Below are 25,311 nucleotides of genomic sequence, written 5' to 3' on the forward strand. Positions count from 1 at the left end.
CCGATAAATGTCAGATTCTATTTAAAGATTATATAACCTTCAATCAAAATCTTATTTTTCAAAAGATCTACCACTACTACTTAAATCTCAGCAAAGCTGTTATTTTATGTGAAAAACATTCCAGATTAATAAAAGCCTGACCTGCAGCAATTTATTTTTTAAACATCGTGTTCCAAATTGCTGTATTGCCATAGTAATTTTAATGGTGCATAGTATAGATGGACGCTAATGAGTTTGTAAAAAGGATCATTGAAGTCATATGGTGATTGTGTGATATTTAGATCTTGTATTAATTCTGATTGAGCCACCTGTTGGAATTAGCAAGTAGAAGTGAATTGCTGCTTCAAGAAAAACTGTAGAATGAACTCCTTGGAATGCTGCAAGTAATGCAAGTCAACTCCAATTCATTGGTTATAGATACACACCTAGAATTATAATAGCTGGAATTAACTGCTTACAAACAGAACCAAGAAGCATAAAATAATAAGGCATTGAACATTATCTTTAAAGATTTGAATAGAATTTTTGACAACAGTTAAATTACAGTCCTATCCTAAATCAGACTTTTTCACAATTAATACAGACTTAATTCATTATGGTGTTGAGCTCTGTTATGAAATTATTTAGTAAATGAATTAGTGAATATTCTCAGGTCAAAATTTTGCCTTATTGCTATTATAATTTAATTTGTATCAATACTACTATTTAGGATAAAACCACAGCCAGCTAATGTCTTAATGGGATATTTGATTAATGTGCCGAAAATAGGCCAATAATGGGGTGGGGGAGTCCAGAACTAGAGGGCATAGGTTTAGTGTATAAGGGAAAAGATATAAAAGAGACCCAGGAGGCAACTTTTTCCTGCAAAGGGTGGTGCATGTATGGAATGGGCTGCCAGAGGAAGTGGTTGAGGCTAGTACAATTGCATCATTTAAGAGGCATCTGGATGGGTAGATGAATAGGAAGGGTTTGGAGGGATATGGGTCAGGTGCTGGCAGGTAGGGCTAGGTTGGGTTGGGATATCTGGTCGGCATGGACAAGTTGGACCGAAGAGTTTGTTTCCGTGCTGTCCATCTCTATGACTCAATGTCTGCATTTGGACTCTTGTATGGCATCCTATTTGTTCCATCATAAAAACAACAACCAAACAAAAATATTTGGCATACAACACCTGTGATAGTTCCTAGTTCTATTTGTGCATTTTATGACGTATTTGGGAGCAATCAATATGAGCAGAGGAAATGTAATGGGAGTAAGCTTAAGGCTGACCGTTCCAGTGGTTTATTTCATAGGGTTTTAGACCATAAGAAATAGAAGCATGAGTAGATCATTCAACTCCCCCTGTCTGCTCCACCATTCAATAGAATCATGTCTGATATGGCATGACTCGGTTTCACTTTCCTGGCCTTTCCCCATAACCCCTGATTCCCCCTACTGATCAAGAATCTATCTACATCTTTAAAATAAGTATTTTCAGAAACAGATGCATTGTTTGTAATATTTTAGAATTCCTCCGATTGCAGAAAGGTTCTAGTGGATTAGAAAAAGCAAATGTATCGCATCTGTCCAAGAAGGGCAAAGACTGAAGATAACACATTGTAGGCTTGATAATCTAGTGCCTGTCATTGGGAATAAGCTAGAAACCTTTAATGAAGAGAGGGTAGCAGGACAGTTGGCAAGTAATAATATAATTAGGAAGAGTCACCATGGTTTTATGAAAGAGAACTTGTGTTTCACAAATTAATTAGTGACCTTTGAGGATGTAACAAAGATGGGTAAAGAGAAATCCATATAAAGCTTATTTGGGTTGCCAAAAAGCATTTGATGGGTGCCACATGGAGGGTCACCAAACAAGATAAGAGCTTATGGTGTTGGAGGTAACCTGCCAACATAAATGACTGACTAGCCAACAGGAAATGCCATCTAAAAAATGGGTTATTTTCAGGATGGTTAACTGTGATTAATACTAGGATCTATTTACAAGCTATACCAACGACTTGGAGGAAAGATCAAATATTTGTTTGTTGTATTTGCTGTTGACATCAAGATAGCTGAAAAGAAAGTTAAGTAGAGTTAATGAGTCAATAAAAGGATTCAGGTTGTGTGAGGGAGTGCAATTTTATTTGGTAGATGGAGTATGATGTGGAAAACTGAGCTTATCCACTTTTGCAGGAAGAATAGAAAAGCAGAATGCTAATTAAAAGGATACTGCAGAATGCTGCACTGCAGAGGAAATTTGGTGCCTTCTGGATGAAACTCAAAAGGTTATCATGCAGCTCTAATGAACAATTAGGAAGGGAGATGGTATGTTGCCTTTATTGCATGGGCATTGAAGTTTACAAGGAGACATGTTTTGTTTTTGCTAGGTGAGTCTACACTTTGATTATTGTGTCTGGTTTTGGCTACCTTAATTAAGGAGGGGCACATTGCAGAGAGAGTTTAGTAGGCAGGGAAATCAGTAGGTTGATGTCCTGTAAAGCAAGCAGCACTCATTTTCCAGAAATGTCAGGAAGTGAGAAGGAACGGTATGCAGAAACTCGTGTCTCCAACAAGAGAATCCCACCCTTTCCCTTGACATTCAATGGCATTAATATTGCTGAATCCGCAGTATCAATTACCTGGGGGTTGTTATTGACCAGAACCTGAATGAGAACGCCAACATAAATACTGTGGCTATGAGTAGCTCCAAGACTGAGAAGTCTGGTGAGTAATTCTCCACTCGACCCCCACAAACCTGCCTTTCATTTATAAAGCGTAGTTCAGGAGTGAGCTGGAACACCTTCCACTTACCTTAATGAGTGCAGCTCTTACAATATCTTGGACAAAGCAGCTCACCTGATTGACAACCCCATTTACTGCCTTAAAATTCTCACACTCCATCACCAAAGCACTGTGTACTGTTTGCAAGATACATTTCAGCAACTCAGCAAAGTTCCTTTGACTGCACTTTCCAAACTTGTGACCTCTCTAACTTAAAAGGATAAGGACAGCATATGTTTGGGAATACCACTATCTGCAAGTTCCCTTCCAAGATGCATACATCCTGACTTTGAATATATTACATTTCCTTCAGTTTTACTGGTTCAAAATCCTGGAAGATCTTTCCCGCAGTACAGTGGATGACTGCACCAGATGGGTACATTAGTTCAATAAGGTGACATCACTGACTTCTCAAAGGCAGTTAGGAGTGAGCAGTAATTGCTGAATGACCTCCCCCCACCTTTTCTGCTCTTCCTTGTATTATTCCTCTGACTGAGGTGATCTAGCCCAACGCAGATCAACCTGAACCTGAGCTTTTACTTATTTGTATTGGTCACCTCTGTGGTGCTGATCCATATTTAGCAAATGGATAAGTTAATCATTTTCAACTGAGTTGCAAATATTTAGAATGCCAACTTAAGATGACAGATATGATTTTAAAAACTTTATGCAAACCAACGTGTGTTGAATATTAACTTTGAGTTTTTGTTGGTATCAACCAGTTGACAGCACACATGGAAACAAAAGACTTGATAGCTATTACAGATGTTGCAGGGTAACCAAGACGGGGACTCTTGAATATGAAGAGTATTTGATGTTCTGGAAAAATAGGCAACAAGGTAATGGAAGTTGGGTAGCAGTGTTAATAAAGGAAGTTATCACTGTGGTGGTGAATATTGATATAGATGTGATAGATTGTGATGCAGAATCCATATGGGTGCAAGTAAGGAATAGCAAGGGAAAGGAGCCACAAGCATGAGTCATCTATAAGCCTTTGAAGAGTTGCTTACTGCATTGTATGACATGTATAAATAGGGAAATAATGGAGGCATATAAGAAGGTCATTATAATTGAGAAGGATGAACTACTTGTGGTTAATGAGGTTGTCAAGGAGAAAGTCCAATCAAAAATTAAGGTATACAGAGTGACGAAAACTAGTAGTAGGTCAGAGGATTGAGAATTTTTTAACAACCAACAATGGCTGACTGAAAAGTTAATAAATGAGGAGAAATTTTATTATGAACATAAATTGGCAAGAAATATAAAAACAAACAGCAAGAGCTTCTACAAGTATATATGAAAAAAAGAAATGTAGTGAAAGTGTGCGTGGGAGCCTTGGAGAATGCAACTGGTGAATTGATAATGAGAACATGGAAAAAGTAGGTGATTTTTTAAAAAAATTCGTTAGTCTTCATGGGCATGGTGCTGTACATAACCCAAAGATATCATGCATAATATAGTGGACCCACAGATTTTGTTTTTGAAACAATAAATACCAAAAAGAACTGCAGGTACTGGAAATCAGAAAGAAGAACAAAAATTGCTGGAAAAACTCAGGCCTGGTAGTGTCTTTGCAGAGAACTCTAGAGTTAATGTTTCAGGTCACGTGACCATCCTTCAGAACAGATGGTAGCTAGGAAAAGATTCTTCTTTATGCAGAAGATGAGATTGGAAGAGGAGTAAATGATGGATCGAGATGGAGCCCAGAGTAAGAGAAAAACAATTATTCAGACAAGGGACTGGGTAAAGGTCAGTCTGAGGAAGTAAGTAGTTGCTAATGGGGACGATGATAGCTGACAATGGGTTGTGTGTGGTAGCAGCCCATGTGATGATGGCTTGGTGTATAGGGGTTGAGGTAAGGACATGGGAGAGATGGTAATGTTCTGAGTTCACATCCAGCCGCGGCAGATCATAAAATTTGAATTCAGTAATAACCTGGAAATAACAGAGTCATAGAGATGTACAGCATGGAAACCCGACCCTTTGGTCCAACCCGTCCATGCTGACCAGATATCTCAACCCAATCTAGTCCCACCTGCCAGCACTTGCCCATATCCCTCCAAACCCTTCCTGTTCATATACCCATCCAACTGCCTCTTAAATGTTGCAATTGTACCAGCTTCCACCAGTTCCTCTGGCAGCTCATTCCATACATGCACCACCCTCTGTGTGAAAATGTTGCCCCGTAGGTCTCTTTTGTATCTTTCCCCTCTCACCTTAAACCTATGCCCTCTAGTTTAGGACACCCCGCCCCCAGGGAAAAGACTTTGTCTGTTTATCCTATCCATGTCCCTCATGATTTTGTAAACCTCTATAAGGTCACCCCTCAACCTCCGAAACTCCAGGGAAAACAGCCCTAATCTGTTCAGCCTCTCCATATAATTCAAATCCTCCAACTCTGGCAACATGCTTGTAAAACTTTTCTGAACCCTTTCAAGTTTCACAACATCTTTCCGATAGGAAGGAGACCAGAATTGCACACAGCATTCCAACGGTGGCCTAACCAATGTCCTGTACAGCCACAACATGACCTCCCAACTCCTGTACTCAATACTCTGACCAATAAAGGAAAGCATACCAAACGCCACCTTCAATATCCTATCTGCCTGGGACTCTCAAGGACCTATGAACCTGCACTCCAAGGTCTCTTTGTTCAGCAACACTCCCTAGGACCTTACAATTAAGTGTTTAAGTCCTGCTAAGATTTGCTTTCCCAAAGTACAGCAACTCTCATTTATCTGTATTAAACTCCACCTGTCTCTTCTCAGCCCATTGGCCCATCTGGTCAAGATCCTGTTGTAACCACCTTCGCTGTCCACTACACCTCCAATTTTGAGTTTAATCATAGCCATGTCAATTGTCTGAAAAACCATCTGGTTCACAAATGTCCATTTGGACAAGAAGTTCCCATGCCTACCTGTATGGCCTACATGTGACTCCAGACCCACAGCAATGTGATTCAATTGCCCTCTTGGTAATGAGCATTGCTGGCAAATGGCTTTTGAATAATTTAGGATATCTGTCTGCATGGACGAGTTGGACCAAAGGGTTTCTTTCTATGTTGTACAATTCTATGACTCTATATCAGATAAGGAATATGCTAATGGTAGGAAGGATCTTGTCCCTCGTAACAGCAATTAAGTATTTGACAAATGAAGGCAGACACATTGCCAGAACCTGAGGTCCAGTGCACAAGGGTTTTAAAGGAAATAGCTACAGAGGTAGTGGCAGCTTTGGTACAAATATTCCTGTATTCAGTGGATTCCAGGAGGGATTGGAATTCCAGCAGATTGTAAAACCACTAATATGATAATATTCGAGAAGGAAGGGAAATAGAAACAAGAAATGTTAGAATAACATTTGTCATTGGGAAAAATGATGGAATCCATTATTGAGGAAGTAAAAGGACATTTAGAAAAGTTTAATGCACCCAAACATGAAAGAGAAATTAGCTTTGACAAATTTGCTATATTCTTTGAGGATATAACCAGCAGAATAAAGGGAACCTGAGTCAGTGGACGTAGTTTATTTAAATTTTAAGAAGGTATTTGATAAGGTGCAACATAAAATGTTGTTTACCAAAGATGGCTCATTGCATTGGACTAATATCTTAGCATAGATTCAGTTGGTTAACCGTTGGAATTAGTCAGTCTTTTGCAGTTTGGAAAGACATAACTGTTGGATAAGTTATAAAGATCAGACCGAGAGTATCAATTATTTACTAGCTATGTTAATGACTTGGAGCAGTGTGTGATATATCCAAATTTGTTGTTGATACAAAACTGATGGGAGGGCATATTATGATGAGGATGTAAGGAATTTTTAACTGATATAGTCAGGTTGAGTGAGTGGGCGAAAATTGGTAAAAGGAGTTAACCTAGGTAAGAAGTTGAGCACTTTTCATGGAATCAAAAAGCAGACTATTATTTAAATGGGGTACCACTCCAAACATTGTGGCACAAGGGGATCTGGGTGTTCTTGTGAATGAAACACAAAGTTAATATATAAGGCAGCAAATAATTAGTAAAGCAGATGCAGTCTTAGAATAAGAACAGAAAATGCTGCAGAAATTGTGTCAGGCTGCATTGGTGGAGAGAGAAGCAGAGTTAACATTTTTCAGCCCAATGTGACTTCTTTCAGAACTGCCAATGGAATTTTGGTCTTTATTGCTAGAAGGTTGGAATTTAAAAATCAGGATGCCCTATACAAAATGTTGATGAGGCTGCACCTGGAGTACTGTGTAAAGTCTTAGTCCTTATATTTAAGAAAGGATATACTGGCATTGAATTTTTTTCAAAAGAGATTCAGGCTGATTCCTAAGATGAAGGAATTGAATTATCAAGACCAGCTAAACAGGATACGGCTTAGATTAGATTTTCAAAGAACGAGGGATGATCTTAGTGAATCATACACTGTTCTGACTGAGCATTACAGGATAGATGTTGATGAAATGTTTCCATCAGTGAGCGAATTTTGAACTAGGGGATGCAGTTATAGAATAAGGGGACACTCACTTAAAACTGAGATGCAACGGGATTTATTCTCTGAGGCTGGAAATGCATGGAATTCTCTACCCTAGAGGAGGCTAAATCACTGGAAGTATTTCAAAAGGAGGTGGATACATTCTCGAAATATCAAAGAGTTGAGGGCAAATGGAGCTGGCACTAAAGAAAAATTGAGACCCGAAGCAGATCAGACATAATCTTATAGCCGGGGAGGTTTAAGGGACTAAATCGCCATCGCCTGCTCCTACTCCTATTAAACAGGTTCTTTGTGGCTAGTCTTTGAAATTTTCTGGTTAGTCACCTTGTACGAACATTTGCTGCTCTTCAGGAGTTCTACTGTGGCTTAAAGTAAGGTGTTGCCCACTTAAGACTGAGATGAGGAAACTTTTATTTCCTCTTAAAGTTGAGTATCTTTGGAATTATCTTCCTTACAAGGAAGTGGTTGCAGAATCCTTACCTGTTTTAAGGAAGAGCTAGGTAGATTCTGGATGACCAAGAGGACAAAAGATTACCAGGATATGCAGGAACGTAGAGCTGATGATCAAATCAGATTAGCTGTGATCTTATTGAATGGCAGAGCAGGCTTGAAGAACTAAGTGGCCTACTCTTGTTCCTTGTTTGTATGCTCACGTGCTCTGCTAAATTAAGATAAATTCATAAGATTTTCGGAGCAGAAATAGGCCATTCGGCCCATTGATTCTGCTCCACCATATGATCATAGTCAGAGACAGAAAATCTGCAGATGCTGGAATCCAAAGTAGATAGGCAGGAGATTGGCAGAACACAGCAAGCCATGAAGCATCAGGAGGTGCAGAAGTCAACATTTCGGGTGTAACCCTTAGGCTAATATGCTCCTCACCCCATTTTCCTGCCTTCTCCCCATAACCCTCCAACCCATTATCAGTTAAACATCTGTCTAACTCCTCAAGTTTACTCACTGTCCCATCAAAGCCATTAGAACAGTGCATGCATAAATTCATTCATACCTTAGGGCAGTGTAAATGGCTTGACTGGTGCCACTGTTTCTGCTGCAGTGGTACTGAACAAGCGCCTTTTGTGCTGAACAGAGTGCTTAGCTTGGATAATGTGTAATGCAATGCTTTATTGATTAGTTGGTCCTGAAGGAACATGCTGGGTAACTTCATATTCGATGTAAATAACAGGGGACAGGTTAACAAGCTGAAGCCTTCTATTAACCTCTGTCAGAATAATTTTGTAGTTCAAATACAGAATACTGCCATAGGTATAAAGCAAATGTGAGGCACATCTAAAACAAAGGCCTTATTGGACTGAATATGTCCAAGTTCTTTCCTCAGTCATTCTCAATAGCATTTTCTTAACATGAAAACCTGATGCACTGTACTTGGTAATAATGGCGATGAGTTTTCTTTTTGATGGGTAGATGGCAAGTTATAAAACATTGTTTTAGTAATTCTCTGAAAATATCAAGGGATAAAAAAATGATATCTAAAACAGCATTCGATAGAATAATTTGCGAGTCTTCTCTGTTGTCTGTTGCATACTGTGTATGGTGTCTATTTACTCCGGTTCACGTGTGATAAATAAAGTGAGTAGTAGTTCTATATTTTGTTGCTGCTCTTCAGGAGCTCTACTAAAAGGTTATGTGACAGATAGGAACTAATAATCCTCCTAAGGTCATGGTTTGGGGGTGCTGGTGTTGGACTAGGGTGTACAAAGTTAAAAATCACACAACACCAGGTTATAGTCCCAACAGGTTTAATTCTGCTCTGCCATTTGATCATAGTCAGAGACAGAAAAACTGCAGGTGCTAGAATCCAAAGTAGACCGGCAGGAGACTGGCAGAACACAGCAAGCCAGGCACAACCACCTGATGAAGGAGCAGCGCTCTGAAAGCTGGTGCTTCCAATTAAACCTGTTGGACTATAACCTGGTGTTGTGATTATTAACTTTATTCTCCTATGGTGGTAGTATGGGGCATATCCAGTGTGTGTGTTGGGGTGTAAATATCTAGTGCAAATTATTTGGTGTAAATTCTGGTGGAGTTTTCAGGGTCTTTTTCTGTTACAGTGTGCTATCAGATGTGAATTGTGGGTGCCTGCTACTCCAACATGCTGTAAAACTAATTCTGGCATCTCCTCTCCTGTCAAAGACATGGTCTTTGCCAAATTTTTTGCAGACTTCCTTGATTTTCAGCTGTCTGACAGCCACCCCTAGTGGTACAGACAGCAAACCAATTTAAAATTAAGGAAGCTTCTTTTAACCTTGCATGTGCTGGAGATATGCAATGATAGATCTTGTCCCTGCAGTTTTCTGCAGTCATTGCTGCATTGACTGTGAAAAGTCATAAACATAAAGTTAACGTCAAAGAACACAATGATATACATTTTAGACTTTGAAGTATTTCTTGATTTAACTTCAAGTGTTAGCTGCCAAGGATTATGGAAAATCAATAAGTTCAGTAATCTCTACCAGTTAGTATGTTGTGTATCGAATTGCTGAAAGAGCTCCCAAAGTAAAAGATTACTGATGACTGCATTGCAGAAATTCACCATGTTCTCAATATTTGAAAATGTTTTCATATGTGCTCATGGAATGTGAGCAATTGTATCTGGAAACCTAAAATGATTAGAAAAACATAGATTTGGTTTTAAAACAAAGCTACTAATGTTTGTTGATAATGGATATTTTTCTTTCCAATTTGTAGTCTCTCACTTGGAAGAAGCAATTGACTGGCCTGGAGAAAAACTAGAGCTGGGTCAAATTTCTGGAGTTGCTCTGGATTCCAAAACTAACCTCGTCATTTTTCACAGAGGAAACCATGTGTGGGATGAGAAGTAAGTTGACTGTGAACAATTAATTTGTACGTGAATATTTTGATGGGCAGACAATTCTCTTGCCTACTGGTAGTGATTTGACTGTTGGAAATGTAAATACAACTGTATTCTTCAGAGTGGTTGCAAGTTAAATACAAACTTCTTGTTTCACAGAATCATCAAGGGCACAGAGGGTAAAAGACATAGATGGTGTTTCAGGTTTTAAAATTGTTTAGCTCAATATTGAGTCCTGAAAGCTGCAGGGTCCCCAAGCTGCAAATGAGATGCTGTTCTTTCAGTTTGTGCTGCACCGTTCTGGATCACTGCTGTAAGCACAAGACAGAAATATTGGCGTGGGGGCACTACGCCCAAGTCAGCATCCGAAGGATCGTAAGTTGCCATTTCTGCCACCTCAGTGGGATGCCACCACCAGCTAAACAATGGGAAATAGTGTTTAACTAACTTGCAGATTTTTGAAGTCATAACAAACAGCATCATAAAGGCAATAATGTTGTTAATGTGGTGGACATAAACTTCTAGAAGGAAGTGCAACAGAACCAAAAACTCAGAATTAAACAAAGATAGTAGCAAAGTGGATGCAAAATGCGTTGAGTGATAGATAGCAGAGAGCAATGGATGTTTGATATTTTTTGGGTTGGAGGAAGGTTTGTAGTCAGGTTCCTCAGCTGTATTAGATTGTGTGGGAGTTGTGCTTTTCTGGTATGAAAATTGTCTGGATCTTGGTGTACAGGGTGGGAAGGGGAACAATTGTAAAATTTGTGAATGATTCTGAAGGGAGATTAGAGAGTTAAGCAGAAATTTAAAAAGGAAGTTCTTGAGAGTAGTAATATCTGGATTACTCCCGGTGCTACGAGCTAGTGAGGGCAGGAATAGGAGGATCGAGCAGAAGAATGCATGGCTGAGGAGCTGGTGTATGGGAGAAGGATTCACATTTTTTGATCATTGGAATCTCTTTTGGGGTAGAAGTGACCTGTACAAGAAGGACAGATTTGCACCTGAATTGGAAGGTGACTAATATACTGACAGGGAAATTTGCTAGAGCTGCTTGGGAGGATTTAAACTGGTAAGTGAGGGTTGGGTGGGGGGTGGGGGCAGCGCGAAGAGATCAATCTGAGACTGGTACAATTGAGAATAGAAGTGAGTCAAACAGGGCAGGCAGGGACAAGGTAGGACGAATAAATTAAGCTCTGTTTATTTCAATGCAAGGGGCCTAACAGGGAAGGCAGATGAACTCTGGGCATGGTTAGGAACATGGGACTGGGATATCATTAGCAATTACACAAACATGGCTCAGGGATGGGCAGGACTGGCAGCTTAATGTTCCAGAATACAAATGCTACAGGAAGGGAGGCAAGAGAGGAGGGGGAGTGGACTTTTTTGATAAAGGATAACATTACAGCTGTGCTGAGGGAGGACATTCCCAGAAATACATCCAGGGAAGTTATTTGGGTGGAACTGAGAAATAAGAAAGGGATTGTATTGGGATTGTATTATGGACTCCCTAATAGTCAGAGGGAAATTGAGAAACAAACTTGTAAGGAGATCTCCACTATCTGCAAGATGAACAGGGTGGTTATGGTAGGGGATTTTAACTTTCAAAACATAGACTGGGACTGCCATAGTGTTAAGAGTTTAGATGGAGAGGAATTTGTTAAGTCTGTACAAGACAATTTTCTGATTCAGTATGTGCATGTACCTACTGGAGAAGGTGCAAAACTTGACCTACTCTTGGGAAATAAGGCAGGGCAACTGACTGAGGTGTCAGTGGGGGAGCACTTTGGGGTCAGTGACCATAATTCTATTAGATTTAAAATAATGATGGAAAAGGACAGACCAGATCTAAAAGTTGAAGTTCTCATCGGAGAAAGGCCAACTTTGGTGGTATTAGGCAAGAACTTTCAAAAGCTGATTGGAGGCAGATGTTCGCAGGTAAAGGGACGGTTGGAAAATGGGAAGCCTTCAGAAATGAGATAACGAGACTCCAGGGAAAGTATATTCCTGTTCGGGTGAAAGGAAAGGCTGGGTACAGGGAATGCTGGATGACTAAAGAAATTGAGGGTTTGGTTAAGGAAAAGAAGGAAGCATATGTCAGGTATAGACAGGATAGATGGAGTGAATCCTTAGAAGAGTATAAAGGTAGGAGGAGTATACTTAAGAGGGAAATGAGGGGGAAAAGGGGACAAATTAAGGAGAATCCAAAGAGTTTTTACAAATACATAAAGGACGAAAGGGTAACTAGGGAGAGAATAGGCCCCCCAACGATCAGTAAGGCGGCCTTTGTGTGGAGCCGCAGATAATGGGGGAGATAGTAAATGAGTATTTTGTGTCAGTGTTTACTGTGGAAAAAGTTATGAAAGATATAGACTGTAGGGAAATAGATAGTGACATCTTGCAAAATGTCCATATTCTAGAGGAGGAAGTACTGGATGTATTGAAACAAGTAAAGGTGAATAAATCTCAAGGACCTGATCAGGTGTACTCTAGAACTTTGTGGGGAGCTAGAGAAGTGATTGCTGGGCCTCTTGCTGAGATATTTGTATTATCGATAGTTACAGGTGAGGTGCAGAAAGACTGGAGGTTGACTAACGTGATGCCACTGTTTAAGAAGGGTGTACAGGATAAGTCAGGGAACTATAGACCAGTGAGTCTTGCGTTGGTGGTGGGCAAGTTGTTGGAGGGAATCCTGAGGGACAGAATGTACATTTATTTGGAAAGGCAAGGACTGATTAGGGATGGTTAACATGGCTTTGTCGTGGGAAATTATGTCTCACAAACTTGATTGAGTTTTTTGATGAAGTAACAAAGGAGATTGATGAGCCCAGAGCTGTAGATGTGATCTATATGGACTTCAGTAAGGCGTTCAACAAGGTCCCCTATGGGAGACTGATTATCAAGGTTACATCTCATGGAATACAGGGAGAACTAGCCATTTGGATACAGAACTGGCTCAAAGGTAGAAGACTGAGGGTGATGGTGGAGGGTTGTTTTTCAGACTGGAGGCCTGTGACCAGTGGAGTGCCACAAGAATCGGTGCTGGGTCCTCTACTTTTTGTCATTTACATAAATGATTTGGATGCGAGCATAAGAGGTACACCAAAATTGGAGGTGTAGTGGACAGCGAAGAGGATTACCTCAGATTACAACAGGATCTGGACCAGATGGGTCAATAGGCTGACAAGTGGCAGATGGAGTTTAATTCAGATAAATGCGAGGTGCTGCATTTTGGGAAAGCAGATCTTAGCAGGACTTATACACTTAATGGTAAGGTCTAAGGGAGTGTTGCTGAACAGAGACCTTGGAGTGCAGGTTCATAGCTCCTTGAAAGTGGAATTGCAGGTAGATAGGATAGTGAAGAAGGCATTTGGTATGCTTTCCTTTATTGGTCAGAGTATTGAGTACAGGAGTTGGGAGGTCATGTCCTGTACAGCTGCAACATTGGTTCGGCTACTGTTGGAATATTGCGTGCAATTCTGGTCTCCTTCCTATCGGAAAGATGTTGTGAAACTTGAAAGGGTTTAGAAAAGATTTTATAAGAATGTTGCCAGGGTTGGAGGATTTGAGCTACAGGGAGAGACTGAACAGGTTGGGGCGGTTTTCCCTGGAGTGTCGGAGGCTGAGGGGTGACCTTATAGAGGTTTACAAAATTACGAGGGACAAGAATAGGGTAAATAGACAGTCTTTTCCCTCGGGTCAGGGAGTCCAGAACTAGAGGGCATAGGTTTAGGGTGAGAGGGGAAAGATATAAAAGAGACCCACGGGGCAATGTTTTCATACACAGGTTCGTATGTGTATGTAATGAGCTGCCAGAGGAAGTTGTGGAGGCTGGTGCAATTGCAACATTTAAAAGGCATTTGGATGGGTATATGAATAGGAAGGGTTTGGAGGGAAATGGGCCAGATGCTGGCAGGTGGGACTAGATTGGGTTATGATATCTGGTTGGCATGGACGGGTTGGACTGAAGGGTCTGTTTCCGTGCTGTACATCTCTGTGACTCTGACTCTTATACAAAACTTGAAAGCTTTGTAAAATGTGTGACAGTGTTGAACTTCATAATGATGTAACCAAGTTGATGAAGTAGACGGATAGGTGGCAGATAAGTTCAGTGCAGAAAAGTGTGAAGTGACACATTTTGATTAGAAGAACACAGACAAAGAAGAAGAGGTATAATTCTAAAATGGGTGCATGTCAAGGAACAATTGGTCCAAGAAACTGGGTGTGTATATGCATAGATCATTGAAAGTGGCAGGACAGATGGATAGAGCATTTAATTAAGCATACAGTATCCTGGGCTTTGTCAATAAGGGCTTAGGGTTCAAGAGTAAGGTCTTGAACTTGTATACGACACTTGTTCAACCTCCATTCTGGATGACACATTATTCTTTTAATGTGAATGCATGAGAGAGTGTAGAAAAAGTTGACAAGAATGGTTCAGGGGATGTGAAAGGTCAGTTACAAGGGCAGATGGGTGAAGTTAGGATTGTTGTCCTTGGGGAGAGGGAGGGCTAAGAGGAGATCTGATAAGTTTTCAAAACAATATTTGCGGGGGGTGGGTGGGTGGGTGGTGCTGACTCGATACACTGGGACAAACAGTTTCTGCTTATAAAAGGATAAAGAATGAGAGGGCACAGATCTAAACAATTGCAATAGAAGCAAATCAAAGGTGTGAAAAGTCTTACGAATGTGACAAGTTATTTGGGTCTGGAATACACATGCATGGAAATGTGGTGGAGGCAGCTTCACTCGAAGCATTCAAGAGGACATTGTTTATATTAAAATAATCATCTAATGTGCAAGGATTTATGGGCAAGGCAGATAAATGGCTGTAACTTCTAATGCTCGTTTTCAGAGCCAGTGTGGACATGATTGGCCAGATGGATGCCTCCTCTGTCGCACCATTTCTGAAAAACCAATTTTCTGATTAATTATTTTATTGTTAGGGGTATTTGCTGCATGCAAATTGGCTGCTGTCTCTCCAACATGAAGACTGTGAATATGTTTTGAGTGTAATTCACTGGGATGGCCTGGCAATGTGAAAGGCACATGGCAATGGGCCTTAAGCCCTAAGATACGGGAGAAGAATTAAAACTACACCCTTCCCTAAATATTATGCTCCAGAAAAATGCTTCATTTTCTTTGATAAATGTAAGATAACTTACAAAATCAAGCTCAGCCAAATTATTGTTACATTACTGTATCATCAAACTATCTATGATTACGTCATCCTGAGCAACACTACTCGTGTCACTAAGTTAGAATGTTGGCTGAGGACCCTTAAGCTGTTTGGGAACGTGATTGCATGGTACACTTAAACTGCTTGGTAGCTACTATGTATGGTCAAACATAAATGCTACATTTTACTGCCAGTAATAATTTATTCATGTTTTCCATCACTTAGTTCTTTTGACCACAAGCATATCTATCAGGCTCAAGGTATTGGACCAATTCAGTACAACACAATTCTCACATTGGATCCAGTCACTGTGAAAGTGTTAAATGCTGTGGGAGCAAATGTGTAAGTACAGAGGATTTTCTCAAATTCTTCTTTGTTTCATTTGCAGTGTTTGTCTGTTATAAAACCACAGTTGCTAGTCCACAATATTAGTCATTATAATCAGCTGAACACATTTAGACATGTTGAAACTGCTTCCCAAATGCTACAGGTTTAAATTTGTAAGATCTTACCTTCTAAACATGCTTTTTTCAAAGTCTTAAATTGCCTTGATATTGTAATTAGACTGTCTGCTGTAATGTGTTCATTGTTTGGAATACTGAAAAATATTTCCAAATAGATAACTATGCTAATCATTTCCTGAAAGGCAGGAAGCCAGTGCCAATGACTCTTATTTCTCAACAATTTTAATGTTTCTAAAACATAATTACGGGATAATCTAGATTCAACTTTGTGAAATTGAAGCAAATGTGTAGGAAGTTGATTTAAATTTAAACCCCATAGAAAGTAGGACTATCAGGGTAGCATTTGATATGGCCATTGGATTTGTATTGGTCTTCAATAAAGCATGTAAGCAATCTGAAACTGCAATACCGGACATACAGTCTCCCAAGACCCAACACAATGAAAGCTGAAGTTTAATTTTATGAATTTTGTGGTCTGTGAAGGATGGGCAACATTATTATCATATTTTTTGAAGAGTTGCACCTATTACATGTTCTGTAGGTGATTGGGGGAATGAGTCGAGAGTGGTGCTGGAATAGCACAGCAGGTCAGGCAACATCCGAGGAGCAGGAAAATCGACATTTTGGGCAAAAGTCCTTCATCAGGAATGTGGCTTGAGTCAAGGGGGTGGAGAAATAAATAATGGTGGGGCTGAGGGGCAAGATAGTTAAGTGTGTGCAAGGTACATGAAGATGCGAGAGAAGGTGATAGGTCAGAGAGGAGGGTGGAGCAGATAGGTGGGAAGGAAGATGAACAATTAGGACAGGCCACAAGGGCTGAGTTGGAAAGTTGCATCTGGGTTAATGTAGGGGTAGGGGAAATGAAGAAGCTGGTGAAATCCACATTGATCTCGTGTGGTTGGAGGAGGGGGATGTGCCGCCTACTCACTCTCCCCCTCCACCAGACCTAGACTACTGTGGCAAACTTTCCAGGGACTTTCATATGGGGAGGGGCTGTCAGTGACACAAGATACACAATCAATAGGAATCTCACCTTGATCCTGGGATGTTCATAATTGAAGGAGTCAGGATCCTGAATAATTGCTATATCATTGCTTCTCAGATTTTTGTAACTATATGTAACTTTTGTAATTGGGGCAGCACAATGCCTCAGCAGTTAGCACTGTTGCCTTAGCGCCAGGCACGTGGGTTCAATTCCATCGTCAGGCAGCTGTTTGTGTGGAATTGGCATATTCTCCTCGTGTCTGCTTCAGTTTCCTCCTGGTGGTCTGGTTTCCTCCCAGTCCAAAGATGTGCAGGTTAGGTGGATTGGCCATGCTAAATTGTTCTGTAGAGCTTAGGGACGTGCTAGCTAAGTGGATTAGCCTTGGGAAATGCAGGGCTACAGGTATACACCTACCCTGTACCAAAGGTGGGATGCTCTTCAGAGTATCAGGGTGGCCTTGATGGGCTGAATGGCCTGTTTCCACACTGTATGGATTCTGTTTTCAACAAAAAAAGTGATGAGAACTTTAATTTACTTGTCTGTTAAGAAAAACAGATTTTCAACCATGTTCTGTTATTGTTGTAATGTAGTAATAGTGTTATGTGCAAGATCTTCTTTTTTTATTTTTACTATGTTTTCATCTTACCAGTTTTACAACTCAACAGTGGCATTTATCCAGACTATATGGAAAATTGCCTGGGTATGTTCTGGACACACAAAGCAGGACAAATCTAACCCAGCCTATTACAGCCCCATCTGTCTACTCATGATCTCTTCTCAGTTGGCAGTTTATTCATTTTTACAAGTCTGAAAAGACATAGCTCTTGGCATGTAATCTAGCTGTTTGTTTATGTATCTTGCACTCATGTCCTGATCTTCCCAAAACTACCTTTCTCAAGAAGTTATCCAATAGATTTGTTCAAATTCTTTCAGTCAAATCTCAGCAATAAACTAACTATAATAAATTTACCAAAGTCTACTCAGTAAGAAAAGTAGATTAAAGTGTAGCTGAAATAGTATTAATGTCTGCTGTACAGTTAAGAATAATGTTTGTTGATAGTCCTCAGCCCACTCCAATGATTTAAAATTGACTACGGTCTAGTATTAAACTGGACAGACTAATCATTATAAATCAAAATGTTTAGTTAGGTGATACAATCATTTGGACTGAGGTAAGATTTGTACACTAGATTTGGAATGTCTACTGGATGCTCAAAATGTAAAAATGTTCTGTTTTCCTGGTTTGACATTATTTGTCTTGAGATATGAAACACTAAATTCACAAACAATTCAAAGGGTCTGCTGCTGGCTTAGATGAATCAAGAATTTGAGCTCCTTATTGAAATGCAGCATCTCATAAAGCAAAGATTTACATGTGGCACCAATTGAGGACAAGTTCAGGCTCACTATCTCAAAGCTTATCAATATTCACTAACTAGGCTCAAAATAAGAAGGTAACAGGGGTGCTGAGACTTGTACCTAATGTTACTTTGACATCCTTTTTTAGAGGAAGAATATGGGAACAAAATATTTTTTGTAAACTTCAAAAGTACACATTGCATTCTTTATGAAATCTACTTCCAACTGACTTTAAAGTAAAGTAGAGTTTCAGTTGATTGAGAGCACTTTGTTGTTAGTTGAAAACACACTGGTATTTTTTATCTTCGGACTGCATTTCAAACTTTCTTCGAAATATATTTCTGAAGACTTGAACCAAGAACATGTTAATTCACTGCAAGATGGTTTTCTGGAATTTCAAAAGTGGTTGGGCACTAATATTCAATGGGAGATAATATTCAATGCTATAAATGCTATGACAAAATCAACAAAAAGAATCCTTAATCAAATTGTCCAGCAGATAGGTGGACACCTGGGGTTCATTTTTAAACAAAAAGCTTTCATTGGATGGTACCTGCTGAACATAGAATCCAAAGCAGATAGGGTTCTTGTGTTTTTGAGGAGAAATCTTTGCTATTCTTAGAAAGATATCACAATTATGGTTGACTAAACGTTTGATCATACAGTTTTGGAGTGTGAGTTGTGTGTAAGAATCTTAATGTGGTGAGAGATAAAAAAAAAGATTGAAGCAATCTAAAGATTTGCTGCATGACTTTGCACAAAATGGGAAATACATCAGTGTCACATCCTTGATCAAAAATTTGGAATGGGACTTCACAAATGAAGAAGAAAAATAGATTGATCACATTGTATGAAATATGGAATGCACTGGTAGGAACTGACAGGAGTAACTACCTGATTACCTGTCCAGCAATGACTAGACACGAGGTAGTCACCTTCACAAATCGCAAAGACCAAATGATTCTGAGACACTGAATCAGCAATCTTTCTTCACAGGAGCAATCTCAAAATGGATCAAGTTGCTAAAGGAAGCAGCTCCATCACTTGAAATCTTCAAGACTCATCTTCAGATTATTTCTATTTATAACTTTTCATTAGCAGGATTTTCATCTCGGGTTTAAATAGTGCTACCCAATGTGAATGTTAACTAAATATATATTTAAGTCTGTGATGTTAGCACAATTAAAGCAAAAGCAGGCTTATATTAACAAATACTCTGAAAATTTAAATACGTTTGCTGTTCAAATAATTTCAACATGAAACCCTTGTCTGACCTTTTGTTCTTGACATTGCAGATTCTATCTGCCCCATGGTATTAGCATGGATAAAGATGATAACTTCTGGGTAACTGATGTGGCACTTCATCAGGTAGGAATCAGTTTTTTGTAATGTCAGAGTTTTCAGCTCAGTCTTTGTGAAGAAGTGCAGTTGAATGATTTGATAGGTGTCACAGACCACCTAAGTGTCATGTTGAACAATATGTCATAATTAATGGGGCCTTACTGTACACGAGGCATTGTACTGCCATACATTGACCTTCACAAAGTGTGCTGTAAATCAGGCGATGTCCTGGATGCAGAGCAAATAGGAGATTGCAGGAATTTTGTGAGGATGAAGATTAGAATATGGAATGGAGCGACATTTAACAAGCATAAAGGAGCTAAGTATAATCAAGGTGGAGAGGTTGTAAGAATCTGATTGAAACCTGCTCCTCGGACAAATGAGTTGGGTTTAGACTTCCTTTCATCGTATTATTTTCAAGCAGCCCTTGGTTAGTTCACAGTTCATGTGGACTTGGGAATTTCTACACTCCTTAATTTTTTCTGTTGATAAATAAGTTTTTACTTATGCATATCATTGTGTTGTTTGGTATTTTCAGCTGGTCCCAACTTAAAGTACCAGCACTTTACAGGTCCTCCTTTTCAACTGGGGAAGAAATGGCAGTCAGTGAGACAGGGCAGTAATATTGAAAGACTCTTAAGGTTAGGCAGTTTTTAAGACTTCAATCAGGATATAATATCTTAATGTTGTGCACTGCAGAATATCGTGAAAGGCAATAGGTTGTAAGCGTATCCTCCAGTGATCACAGTCAAAACTAATGAGAGACAGGTCCTGACCTGCAGGGACTGATGTGCTGTTGAAGTAGGATTTAAAGATGGCACCAGCAACATGAACTTCATGCAATCCTGAGAGCAGTGAGCTCCTCACCCTCTCCTGCTGTACAGTACCTTGAACTAGGCCAGTTGTGTAATTCGTGAGCTGTAGAACAGAAGATTGTGTGAGCACAGTGAACATGGACCACGGTAATAACCTTCCATGCATCTCACTGAAAAGAAACACAGCCAAAATATGGGAAAATTCTGCCCAGTATCTTCTCCATATTACACGCTACTGGGATCTGTAAATATTTTTACAGTTTCAGTTGGTCCAAATGTTGGGGTTCACTTAAGGGCGGCACGGTGGCACAGTGGTTAGCACTGCTGCCTCACAGCGCCAGAGACCCGGGTTCAATTCCCGTCTCAGGCGACTGACTGTGTGGAGTTTGCACATTCTCCCCGTGTCTGCGTGGGTTTCCTCCGGGTGCTCCTGTTTCCTCCCACAGTCCAAAGATGTGCAGGTCAGGTGAATTGGCCATCCTAAATTGCCCCTAGTGTAGGTAAGGGGTAGATGTCGGGGTATGGGTGGGTTGCGCTTCGGCGGGGCGGTGTGGACTTGTTGGGCCGAAGGGCCTGTTTCCACACTGTAAGTAATCTAATCTAAAAAAAAATCTATTATCGGTTTGAAATAATTATTTCAAATAGAATTAACAATTATATGGAAAATCAGGATCAGGAAGAGATAGCATACATTTATTAAAAGAAAATAATGTTTAACTATCTTCCTTTTTGTTTGAGAACTGATGAAGATAATGCTATTGAGGTGGTGTGTATGGACTTCTAAAAGGTGTTTGACACAGGACCACACAACAGACTTTTGAGAAAACTTGCTTGTGGAAGGCCGACAGGGCACTTGCGTTTTTCAGTCAAGACACAGATTATAAAAGAGCAGGGATGTCATGCTGGAGCTGTACAAAACTTTTGTTAGGTCACAGCTGCAGTATTGTGTGCAATTCTGGTCACCATTCTGTAGGAAGAATGTGATTACATTGGAGGGGGTACAGAGGCAATTCATCAGGATTGTTACCTGGGATGGAGCATCCTAGCTACAAAGAGGGACTGGAGAAACTAGGGGCTGTGTTCTTCGGAGCAGAGAAAGTTGAGGGAAATCTGATTTGAGGATTATACAATTATGAGTGGCATAGACAGGGTGGGTAAAAAGCAGTTGTTCCCCTTCGTTAAGGGTCAGTAACAAGGGGGCACAAATTTTAAGATGAAAGGCAGGAAGTTGAGAGCATACTTGATTTTTGTTTTCACTCAGTGTGTTAAGGATCTGGAATCCATTGCCTGGTTGAAGCAGGTAACCTCAGAACCTCTAAAAAGTACTTGGATGAGCACTTGAAGTGTCATAACATTCAAAATGATGGATCTAGTCCTGGAAAGTGAGACTCGAGTAGATCACTGAAATTTTGGTGGTGTGCACAAAATGGGCCAAAGGGCCGAAACTCAACTATGATTTTCTGAAAAATAACAGCTTAGGTACAAAATTTGCTGAAGGTAGGAAACAAAGAAGGGATATTTTTCAGGTTGCAGCAAGCATTGTAATTGAATTCTGGGAGTGTCGGTTATCAGACTATTATTTTTTCCTGATGAGCGTCAATGATCCAGATCTAAATGAGCAGGAGACAGTTTCAAAGTTTCTGGATGATACAAACCTTGGAAACATTGTAAACTGTGAAGAAGACTGTGTAAAACTACAAAAAGACTTTGAAAAGTTAGTGAAATGGGTAGATGGCTGGCAGATGGAGTATGCAGCTAAGTGAAAGATGATATATTTTGGTGGAAAGAACATGGAAATACAGCACAATAGTATAAAAATACAATTCTGCTGTACACTTTTCAAAGGTGCACAGCAATAGAGATACCTTGGCATATCTCTGCATAATTCTGGATTAGTGGTACTGGAAGAGCACAGCAGTTCAGGCAGCAGCCAAGTAGCTTTGAAATCTACGTTTTGGGCAAAAGCCCTTCATCAGGAATAAAGGCAGTGAGCCTGAAGCGTGGAGAGATAAGCCAGAGGAGGGTGGGGTTGGGGAGAAAGTAGCATAGAGTACAATGGGTGAGTGGAGGAGGGGATGAAGGTGATAGGTCAGGGAGGAGAGGGTGGAGTGGATAGGTGGAAAGAGCTTCAGGGCAGAGGAAATGACCTGGGAGTTGCAGTGGGAGAGGGATACAGATCAAGTAGTTAATAAAGCAAACACTATCCTCGGCTTTATTAATTGGGTCACAGAAAAAGAGCAGGGAGCTAATGCTGATATTTTATAAGTTAGATCTTATAAAATGTTAGATCGTAGTTGGAGTATTGTGTATAGCTCTGGGCACCACACTAAAGGAATAATTGTGAATATATTGGAGAGATTGCAGGAGAGGTTTATGAGAATAGTTCTAGGGATTGGAAACTTCAGTTATAAAGGTAGCTTGAAGAAGTTGGGGAGAACAGATTTGATGCATGTTTTAAAAATCATGAGGTGCCTGGGCAGAGCAGATAGGGAGAATGTGTTAAAAGGATCGAGAATTGAATTGAATTTATTGTCACATGTACCAAGGCATAGTGAAAAGCTTTGTCTTGTGAGCAATACGGGCAGATCACATAGTTAAGTAGCATAGATAGTAAATAATAGGTAAAGCATGCTGTTAAGTTTAAAGAGTGTAGAACAATTATAGGAAATTTAGATCTGCCATATCCAGTGCCATCTTGCAATGCTTGAGGGGTACACTGTGAAATAATTTCCAAAAGAAGCAAAGGCATAGTGAGAACATTTGCTTTTGTACAGCAAGTGATTCAACTCCAGAATGCAATATCTAAAAACCTGATAAAGCAGGTTCAGTTGAGGCAACCAAGAGTGCAATAGATGATTACTTAAATAAAGAAAATACTTACCATTAAATGGAAAAATGCGACAGATGACACTGTTATAATCCTAATCAAAGAACCAATGTAAGCACAATGGACCGAATAGCCTGCTTCTGCACTGTACCCATTTTGTAACCAAATGAACAACTAAAAAGTGTTTCATTTTATAATTGTAATTGGGCATCATGCTTCTTACAAATTAGTATGTTGTATGAAATGACTATTTAATATTGTGATCAAGTTTTTTTCCCTGTATTCCATGAAATAGGTTTTCAAACTAGGACTTCGAGGTGACTATTTATTGGTTCTTGGAGAAGCCTTTCAGCCAGGAAGTGACAGCAATCATTTCTGTCAGCCCACTGATGTGGTAGTAGATCCAGTTCGTGGTAATTTTTATGTGGCTGATGGCTACTGCAACAGCAGGATTATTCAATTTTCTCCAAATGGAAAGTTTATCATGCAGTGGGGAGAAGGTAAGATTCTGAAAGAGTGAATTTTTAAAGCACTTAATTTTATAAGCAGAGAATCAATTCTAAAAAGATGTTCAAAATACAAGGAAAGGCAATTTTACCAGGAACTGATGATATTGAATCAAAAATACAATGGGTTAAGTGACATTGCTAACTCAGTGATTGGAGGATGGATAGTACAATAGTGGTTAATTTTCTTCCTGGAAAGATGTTATTGAATCTGTTGCAATTTTACAACATTCCAAAGTTAAGTAAGCAACATTGAATTATCAAACTTACTGACTTCAGTTGTATTATTAATATGTTGGAATTTGAAGCAGCATTCACAGATTTTTTTAAAAAATTAATTTGTGGGGAGTTGGCAGTTGCTGGCGAGACCTGCAATTATTGCTGTCCCTTCTTTTGGAGGATGGGGGAGGGGGGGATTGGTATCTTCAATATCTTCTATGAAAACAAGCTCCACAATACTTCAGGAAGTATCATGAAGAGACACTGTTGACCTAATATTTAATCAGGGCAGCAAACACCTCTGTAGTGGTGGAGTGTGAAAGCAACAGTGTTTTAAATTAAATGGAAGAATACGTTGGTGGGAGTAGTCCATAGAACTCATAACTGTAACTATGTTGTAGGGCAATGAATAAATCGGGAGATAATGAGAGCACGTTAAAAAAAGATGGTACGTTAATCGTGTGACTTCAGTCTTGTAGATTGGGAAATTCAAATTAGCAAATTGGCAACTAGGAAGAGTTCACTATATATATATATATATATATATATATATATTTGAGCAGCTTCCTTAAACAATGTGCGGTGGTTACAAGCTGTTTTGGATCTAGAAATATTTAATGAGGCAAGTATATTCAATGATCTCAGTAAAATATCCCTTGGAAAAATGTCCACAATATTGTAATTTAGCATTCAGTTTGAGAATGCGAAACTTGAGTTGGAAGCAAATGTGTTAGATTTTAAGGGTATTTCCAAAGGAATGAGGACGGAGTTGGGTCAAGTGGACTCGAAAAGGAGTTCTAAACAATGGCAGACTCTAAGAAAATAGTTTCTGACTCACAGCTAAAATATATCCCAGCATTGAAAAAGGATTCTAGAAAGGGGATAAACCAACCTTGGTTAATGAAGGAAGTTAAGGAAAGTATCAGATTGCAAGAAAAGAACGTATTATGAGATAAAGATTAGGTAATTTTTAAAGCAAACCAAAAATGGCAAAAAAGGAAGAAAGTAAACTTTGAGGATAAGCTAGCAAGTAACATGAAAGAGGCTAGTAAGAGCTTCTTTGGGGAAGTGAGAGACCAAACCGAACATAGGCACATTAGAGAATGTGGTTGGAGAAAAAAAATATTGGAGAACCAGGAAATGGCAGAGTAGTTGAATGAATATTTTGCATCAGTCCTCATGGAAAAATATACTAAACATTTTTAAAAATACTAAATAATCAAGGGAAGGAAATAAATATAATAACTATCATTAGAGAAAAAGTACTCGAGAAACTAATGAGGCTAAAGACTGAAAAGTCCATTGGAACTGATGGGTTGCATTCTAGGATATAAAAGTGAGTAGCTACCAAAAATATTGGAAGCACGGATAGTAATCTTCCAAGAACCATCAGATTCTGAAAAGTCCCTACAGGATTTAGCACAATCCTCCTAACTTTCGCATCTTTGAACTGTGGTAGGAAACCGGAGCACCTGTAGGAAACCCACACAGAACTCTCAGAATATACAAACACTAAACAGTCACCTAAGGCTGAGATCAAAGCC

General features: G+C 39.6%; 1 protein-coding gene across 13 annotated transcripts in view; it reads left to right on the plus strand.

Moving 5' to 3' along the window:
- Positions 1-25,311, plus strand: part of pam (peptidylglycine alpha-amidating monooxygenase) — a 225,740-nt gene that overhangs the window by 174,674 nt on the left and 25,755 nt on the right. For all 13 annotated transcript variants that reach the window (XM_072583614.1, XM_072583604.1, XM_072583610.1 and 10 more), the window contains 4 exons: positions 9,952-10,081; positions 15,477-15,593; positions 19,355-19,427; positions 23,338-23,542. In XM_072583614.1, the coding sequence (XP_072439715.1) occupies positions 9,952-10,081; positions 15,477-15,593; positions 19,355-19,427; positions 23,338-23,542 (525 nt within the window). The remainder of the gene's footprint in view (positions 1-9,951; positions 10,082-15,476; positions 15,594-19,354; positions 19,428-23,337; positions 23,543-25,311) is intronic.

The sequence above is a fragment of the Chiloscyllium punctatum genome, chromosome 2 (genome assembly GCF_047496795.1).
Source record: "Chiloscyllium punctatum isolate Juve2018m chromosome 2, sChiPun1.3, whole genome shotgun sequence".
In the NCBI taxonomy this organism is placed as follows: domain Eukaryota; kingdom Metazoa; phylum Chordata; class Chondrichthyes; order Orectolobiformes; family Hemiscylliidae; genus Chiloscyllium; species Chiloscyllium punctatum.